We start from the raw sequence: 8,420 nt of genomic DNA, 5'->3' as shown, positions 1-8,420 counted from the left end.
TCTCTCTTGCCTGGGACCGTCACGTCTCATCGTTCAGTCTTCGTCCCGCCGGTGTTTCCAGGTATGTTGTTGCAGGGAGAATGAGGTTCTCTCCCTGCCCCCCCCATGTCATTGTCCCCCCTTTATCTCTTCTTTCCTCTTGCTGGAAAGCTCTTTTGCTGTAGGGTGACCAGATGTCCCGATTTTATAGGGACAGTCCTGATTTTGGGGTCTTTTTCTCATATAGGTTCCTACTACCCCCCACCCCCTGTCCAGATTTTTCACACTTGCTGTCTGGTCCCCGTATTTTGCTGTGACCTGAGTCAAACAGTTCCCATTGTGTAGCGTTATCTCTGAAAGGTTTCTACTGAACACAGCTCTTGGGGTAATCCTAGTGCTTGTGTACATTTCCTCAATAAGCCATTGTTTGGCTTTTTTACTGTCGTGCCTGAAAAGCTGCTTCAGTAACACATCCGTAGCCAGCCTCCATAACTTCCCATACAACGATAGCACATCCAATCCGATGAGACACGGATGTCTCGCAGATCCAGACTTTTAGAATGACACCTCACAAGACCTATCGTGTACAAAACATCTCCTAATGACATGACAGCGGTGAATATTGGGGTGTCAGGGTATCACCCCACTTTATGTAAAGATTAAAGAGGCTAGGACTCTTCAGCTTGGAAAAGAGAAGACTAAGGGGGGACATGATAGAGGTCTATAAAATCATGAGTGATGTTGAGAAAGTGGATAAGGAAAAGTTATTTACTTATTCCCATAATACAAGAACTAGGGGTCACCAAATGAAATTAATAGGCAGCAGGTTTAAAACAAATAAAAGGAAGTTCTTCTTCACGCAGCGCACAGTCAACTTGTGGAACTCCTTACCTGAGGAGGTTGTGAAGGCGAGGACTATAACAATGTTTAAAAGGGGACTGGATAAATTCATGGTGGCTAAGTCCATAAATGGCTATTAGCCAGAATGGGTAAGAATGGTGTCCCTAGCCTCTGTTCGTCAGAGGATGGAGATGGACGGCAGGAGAGAGATCACTTGATCATTGCCTGTTAGATTCACTCCCTCTGGGGCACCTGGCATTGGTCACTGTCGGTAGACAGATACTGGGCTAGATGGACCTTTGGGCTGGCCCGGTACGGCCTTTCTTATGTTCTTATGCCTTGCTCCATCACTACCCTAACAAGCGGAAACCATCGGAAGGGCCATCCCTAGTGGGGTGCGGGGCCCAGGACAACCCCCCCCCCGCCCCAGGCCCTGCCCCCACGCCACCCCTTCCCCCAAGCCTCCGCCTCACATCTTCCCGTCCCTACCACACCCTGCCTCCATTCCACCCCTTCACCCCCTTTCCCGAGAGACGCTGGGAGTGGAGCAGGGTGGTCGCTCTGCCACCCTGGCCCCGCATCCCCCTGAAGCTTGGGACCCCCCAAAATGCTGGGTATGGGGCAACCGCCCCGAACCGTCCTATGGACGAGGTGGCTCTGACCATCAGAGACTGCTGCAAACAATTTAAACCATCAAAAGTACCAGTCCAACGGGTGGGCGCTCGCCCTTGTTACAGATCGAGACAAGACTGTTTTCGGGATGACCCGTGTGGGGAAAGGCGTTCACTGAGCACAGCCCCTGGCAGAAGTGGGAGTTTTCGTGAAGGTTTGGATCCTGGTTCTTTGTAAAGCCAGGCCGCCCTGCAACAGACTGAATCTTTTTGCAGGGTGGGGGAAACCTACTTGCTAAGTACAAGCAAGACATTCTCCGGGTAGAAGCATGGAGAGGTAGCCGGGGGGGGTCCCCAAGGTACGTCACAGATGCTAAGTGCGACAGCTCAGGCTGTGCCAGCCCCCAGTGGGTCTGACCCAAGGCCACATGTGTCTGGGCCAGACGTGAACATCTAGGGTGAAGGATTCATAAGCCAAGGCAGGGTCTGCCGTGAAGCACTCGGAGAGGGATCCCACTTCTCCCACCACACTCAGAAGCGATTTGCAGTGTGTAACAGCATTTTTGTTGAGCTTATGGACAAGGCTGTGGATATATATTAGGGCTGTCGATTAATCGCAGTTAACTCACGCGATTAACTAAAAAAATATTAATTGCGATTAAAAAAATGAATCGTGATTAATCACAGTTTTATTTGCACTGTTAAACAATAGAATACCAATTGAAATGTATTAAATATTTTTGGATGTTTAATGATTTCTACATTTTCAAATATATTGATTACAATTACAACACAGAATACAAAGTGCACAGTGCTCACTTTATATTATTTCATTACAAATATTTGCACTGTAAAAATGACAACAGAAATAGTATCTTTCAATTCATCTTATACAAGTACTGCAGTGCAATCTCTTTATCATGACTGTGTAACTTAAAACTGTAGATTTTTTTTGTTACATAACTACACTCAAAACCAAAACAATGTAAAACTTTAGAGCCTACAAGGCCACTCAGTCCTACTTCTCGTTCAGCCAATCGCTCAGACAAATCAGTTTATTTATATTTATGGGAGATAATGTCACCTGATTCTTATTTACAATGTCACCTGAAGGTAAAAACAGGCATTCACATGGCACTTTTGTAGCCGGCATTGCAAGATATTTACATGCCAGATATGCTAAACATTGGTATATCCCTTCATGCTTTGACCACCATGCCAGAGGATATGTTTCCACGCTGATGATGCTTGTTAAAAAAATAATGCATTTATTAAATTTGTGACCGAACTCCTTGGGGGAGAATTGCATGTCCCCTGCTCTGTTTTACCCGCATTCTGCCATACATTTCATGTTATAGCTGTCTCGGATGATGACCCATCACATGTTGTTCATTTTAAGAATATTTTTCACTGCAAATCTGACCAAATGCAAAGAAGGTACCAATGTGAGATTTCTAAAGATAGCTACAGCACTCGACTCAAGGCACGGATAGCAAGTGTTATCTTTTTGAGCCGCAGTGTCGACGGTCACGAAGCGATGATTCGCCAACCTCTCCCATAATTTCCTGCAACTTAAATAACTAGATTAAAAAATTTAAAGTGCTTCGACCGCATCCTTTTGCACCGGTATGAAAACGTAACTGGGCTTAGAAGCTTTTTAACTAAATGCCGATGTTTTTATATAGGCAGCAGTATGACTGAATTCTGGGGGACAGTGAATGGGATAAGTGGGCCTTTTCCCCCTAGGGGGCACCGGCTCTAATTTGGCATCAGGGCAGTGCACTGGCCAGCTCTGGTGGGCAAGGAATGGTGGGCACCAGCTCCCATCCAGTCCAAAATCCAACAGCCGCTCCTGGACCTCGTGTGACAGGAGGGTTGTTCTCAGTCCGTTACCGACAATGTGAGACCCTAACGGCCAGTGGCCCCATCCTGTCTCCACACTTCAAGGCCCCTTAAATGCTCAGCCCGCAGTAGGGGGGCTCTGGACGGGACACAGCCCAGCTGTACCTTCTCCTAACCCTTTGAAATCAGCTGGTCTCCTCCACATGTCTTTTGGTCACAGGGATGTGGGGTGACATGGGCATCCCAACTCTGTGCGCCATAATCGGGAGGTGCTTATTGACTCCAAGCATCTTGCAGAGCTCTGGGCTCGCACCTGGGGGAGAATCTCTGAACTCCATCCCCTGGACAATGCCCGGCTTGGAGAGATTGTGGGACAAACGTCCTGTTAATTACCACAAACTCCCACTGCAGCCCATCAGCCACTCCGCCTCGACCCCCAGCTGGTGGGGGCTGCAGGGGGCAGAATTCATGGGGGGCTGGTGGGGGCCTGGATTGCGGTGGGGGCTTGGAACAGCAGAATTGTTGAGGGGCACAACTGATGGGATGCTGGAAGGGGCAGAATTGTTGGGGGCAGGTTTGAGTTTGAGGCTGAGAAGCAGAGCAAATTTCTGGGCAGGAGGACGGGCTGCTGTGGGGCTGACGGAAGCCCCCCACTTCTGTTCCTACTACTTTCAGCACCAGGACATTCCCTTTAGGGTGCCCAGGGACATAAGCCACTGCATCGCCCCTCTGCCTCCGCAAGAGCAAGCGTGGCTGGAAATCAGTTCCCTGCTGCCTTCCCCCCCGCCCAGACACCGCTCCCAGCCAAGAGGTGCAGAGAGAACTCAGGAGTCCTGGCTCCCAGTCCCCCCGCTCTAACCCACTAGCCCCCAGAGCTGGGGATAGACCCCAGGAGTCCTCATTCCCCCAGCCCCTCCTGGTCTAACCACTAGGTATTACCCACACACACACGCACAAGGCAATGGGACCCCTGCCAAGACTAGAGAATTCACACCCTAAGGTGAAAGCCCAGCTCCGGGACGGGAGTGAGGTCTAGTGGTCAGAGCAGGGAGGCTGGGAGCCAGGACTCCTGGGTTCTCTCCCCAGCTCCGGGACGGGAGTGGGGTCTAGTGGTCAGAGCAGGGAGGCTGGGAGCCAGGACTCCTGGGTTCTTTCACTGGCTCTGGGAGGGGAGTGGGGTCTGAAAAAGCACAGGTGCCCAGCCTTGGAAGCACATGGGCTGGCGTCTCCCTCACACCGCACTGGGTGCAAAGGGCCCAGCCCTCGGTGCCATCCGGGGGCCGGCATCTCTGGGCTGGTTCTGCTCTAACGCAGGTTACTGGGAGCACTTGGGAGAGAGGGGGGAGCTTCCTGTGGCCAAACAGCCCCCCCCCGCCCTCCCCGCTGCAAGCCTCAGATTTCCCGTGCAATTAGCCGCCTGCGTCTGAATCCCTGTGGGCAGGAGCCAGGGGGTGACGAGCTCCCAGCCCCCCTGTCTGCGGAGCCCGGCTGGCATTGTGGGGATTAGCTCAGGCAGGAGCCCTGGGAGTCGGTGCCAGGGGAGGACTCGTGGATGCCAGGGAAAGGAGCCATAAAAGCCCCGGTGCCACCCGGGTGGAAAGCAGTGGGCACCGGCACCGACAGAGACGCAGATCCTGCCGCTGCCCAGGTAGGGCGGGTGCCATGGGGCAGGGACGGGACACGGGGCCTTTCCTGGGTAGGGACACCCCCTCTGCACTGACCCCCATCACCTCCTCCCTGGCTGAGACCATCTCTGGTCAGGGGGCTGGCCAGCCACAGTCAGTGGGAGCCAGGATGTCTGAGTTCTGTCCCGGGCTTTGGGAGGAGCATGGCGTCTAGTGGTTAGAGCGGGGGGCTGGGAGCCAGGACTCCTGGGTTCTCTCCTTGGCTCTGGGAGGTGAGTGGGGTCTGGCGGGTGAACGAATTGGGGGCTGGGAGCCAGGACTCCTGGGTTCTCAGTGGTGAATCCCGCCACACTTTGCCTAGAAAGGGCTCTCAGTCCCTCCCTCTCTCAGCAGGAGGCAATTTTCCTTCATTCTCTTTCGCGGTTCCCCTGTCTAATCCCTGCCCCGCTCGGGGGATGCCCTCAGCGATTACTCCACCCCCCTCAGTACCTCTCAGCCTCGGCCCCCCTGTGTTCGTCCTTCTCTCCTCTGCTGGGCCTGGGGCTCTTCGCTGAACCCCTCTCCCCCGGCCCTGTGTGTCCAGTTCAGTCTGGGATGGAGGGATCAGTGTTCAGGGCGGGACTGGACCGTCCCCCTGTCTCCTCTGCTCTGACTGTGCATCCCCGATCGCACCCGGCACAGCCACCAACCCCGTCCCGTCCAAGAGCCCGGCTGGGGACTATGTCCCGCCACACTTTAGGGGGGATGTGTGTTATGGTACCACTAGGAGGCTGCAGATGACTCGGGGGTGGGGGCAGGCGTTGCGCTAAGCGCTGTTCAGATCAGGGCTCCGTCGTGCCAGGTGCTGCCCAGACCCCAACCAAGATCAGGGCCCCCTGTCATGCCGGGCGCTGCCCAGACCCCAACTGAGATCAGGGCTCCCTATTGTGCCAGGCACTGCCCAGACCCCGACCGAGATCAGGGCTCCATCGTGCCGGGTGCTGCCCAGACCCCGACCGAGATCAGGGCTCCCTATTGTGCCAGGCACTGCCCAGACCCCAACTGAGATCAGGGCCCCCTGTTGTGCCGGGCGCTGCCCAGACCCCAACTGAGATCAGGGCCCCCTGTCGTGCCAGGCGCTGCCCAGACCCCGACCGAGATCAGGGCTCCATCGTGCCGGGTGCTGCCCAGACCCCGAACGAGATCAGGGCCCCCTGTCGTGCCAGGCGCTGCCCAGACCCCGACCAAGATCAGGGCCCCATCTTTCCAGGCGCTGCCGAGACACACAAGGAGAGACTGGCTCTGCCCTCGAGAGCTCCCACTCTGAATACACCAGGGGAAGCAGAGCCCTAGAGCTGGGCAGTAACTTGCCCAGCGTAACCCAGCTGGTCAGTAGCGGAGCTGCAAAGAGAACCCAGGAGTCCCGAGTGCCCGTCCTGCTGTCTGCCCACATCACATTGCCACGCTGCCTCCGGGTCCCTCCAGCTCATCGCCCTGCCTGAGGCATCGCTCCCCCCCAGCTCAGTAGCTCCTGCAGATTTAAATCACCGCCTCCTCTTTCCAAAAGGAACTCCGTGAACCCCGCTTTCCTCACCAGCGCCTTTCGCCTGCTAACGTCCCTCAGAGCCGCCCAGAGGGGGGTAAGTGGGGCACTTTGCCCCAGGCCCCGGGCCCCGCGGGGGCCCCCACGAGAATATAGTAATCTATAATATTGCAATTTTTTTTATGGAAGGGGCCCCCGAAACTGCTTTGCTCCAGGCTCCCTGAATCCTCTGGGCGGCTCTGATGTCCCTAAAGAGGTGTTTGGATGTTGGCTTATTCTTTGCTTCGTAGCCTAAATTGTTATGTGGCGTTATGTGCAGCTGTTCCCCAGCTGCCTCACCCCAGAGGTGGCTGCATCTCTGTGCCAGACCAGCCCTCCCCGAACACCAAATCCTTGACACTAGGAGAAGACAGTGCCAGCCCCACCCTGGGCCGAGGGCACTGGCAGAGGGGCAGGCTCTCACCCACGCTCTCTCCCCACAGATCCGTGCCCCCCATGGCCGGGCCAAACCGGACAGTGGTGACCGACTTCCTCCTCGTGGGCTTCCCCTCCCGCCGAGACCTAAGTCTGCTCCTCTTCTCACTCGCGCTGCCCGTCTTCCTGCTGGGCCTGGTGGGGAACCTGGGCCTGGCGGTTCTGATCTGGGCCGAGCGCTCCCTCCACACCCCCATGTACTACTTCCTCAGCCACTTGGCGCTGCTGGACCTCTGCTCCTGCTGTGCCGTGGGCCCCGTCATGCTGTGGGGCCTGCTGGCCGGCCGGGCTGCCCTCCCCGGCCCGGCCTGCGCCCTCCAGATGTTCCTCTTCGCCACCGCGGGGGACGCTGAGTGTTGCCTGCTGGCTGTCATGGCCTACGACCGCTACGCCGCCGTCTGTCGCCCGCTGCACTACCAGGCCGCTGTGCCACCCCGCCTCTGCCGCGGGCTGGTGCTGGGCTCCTACGCGGCTGGGGCGGCCAGTGCGGCCGTGCACTCCGGCCTGGCCTTCCGCCTCCCCTTCTGCCGCGGCCACACCCTCGACCACTTCTTCTGCATCATCCCGTCCGTGCTGGAGCTGGCCTGCGCCGACACCAGCCTCAACCAGGCTCTGCTGCTGGCCATCTGCGGAGCCATCCAGAGCGTCACCCTGCTGGCCATCCTGGCCTCCTACGGGCTCATCCTCGGGGCCGTGGGGCGGGTGGGCTTGCGCCGGGCTGCCTCCACCTGCGGCTCCCACCTGGCAGCTGTAGCTGTGCTCTATGGGACCCTCATCTTCATGTACCTGCGGCCCGAAGGCAACTATGCCGCACAGGCCGACAAGATGGCCGCTGCCTTCTACACCGTGGTCATCCCCACCCTCAACCCCGCCATCTACAGCCTGCGCAACGCCGACGTCAAGGGGGCCCTGGCCAGGCAGCTCCTGGGCAGGCGCCGCATCGGGGGAAGCTGAGGAAGGGGCTGGAAGGGGGGGTGGCAAAGGGAAAGGGAGATGGGGCAAGATGGCTGCTTAAGGTCTGCCACGGCATTGGTGTAGCGCTTCAGTGCAGACACAACCTACTCCGCTGGGTGAGGGAGGGTAACGCACCCCCCAAGGAGGCGGTCGCTAGGTCTTACGGAGCAATTCTTCCACCGACCCAGAGCTGTGCACACTGGGGGTTAGCTGGGTTTAGCTACTTCTCTCCAGGATGCGGATTTTTCACACCCTGGAGTGACGTCGTTGGGGCGACCAACTTCTTAGCATAGCCCCGGCCTGAGTAAAACGGTCAAAATCTAAGCCACAGCCCTTCTGGTTCCCTGCTCTAGCTGTGAGCACTTTTTCTGTAGACCGTATCCCGTCCTCATTCGGACAAACGCCCACGGGAAACTAACGGGGGCATTTGCCTGAATCCAAACGCTGCCCCCCCCCAGTCCCTGTGTGACACCAGGGTGACAACGTGAAACCCTAATGGCCGATGGCCCCATCCTGTCTCTGCATTTCACGGCCCCTTACATGCTTGGCCCCTAGGAGCCGGCTTTGGATGGG

The 8,420-nt window shown here is 56.7% G+C and overlaps 1 protein-coding gene across 1 annotated transcript; it reads left to right on the top strand.

The window, feature by feature from the left end:
- Window positions 1–6,776: 6,776 nt before the first annotated feature.
- Window positions 6,777–7,847, top strand: LOC123350045 (olfactory receptor 5C1-like). Its single transcript, XM_044988373.1, has one exon. The coding sequence runs from the start codon at window positions 6,915–6,917 to the stop codon at window positions 7,845–7,847; it is 933 nt and encodes a 310-aa protein (XP_044844308.1). The 5' UTR covers window positions 6,777–6,914.
- The last annotated feature ends 573 nt before the right edge of the window (window positions 7,848–8,420 follow it).

Source organism: Mauremys mutica, chromosome 15, assembly GCF_020497125.1.
Source record: "Mauremys mutica isolate MM-2020 ecotype Southern chromosome 15, ASM2049712v1, whole genome shotgun sequence".
NCBI lineage: Eukaryota > Metazoa > Chordata > Testudines > Geoemydidae > Mauremys > Mauremys mutica.
Note: the sequence above shows the minus strand (reverse complement) of the source record. Positions and strands in the feature narration are given on the sequence as shown.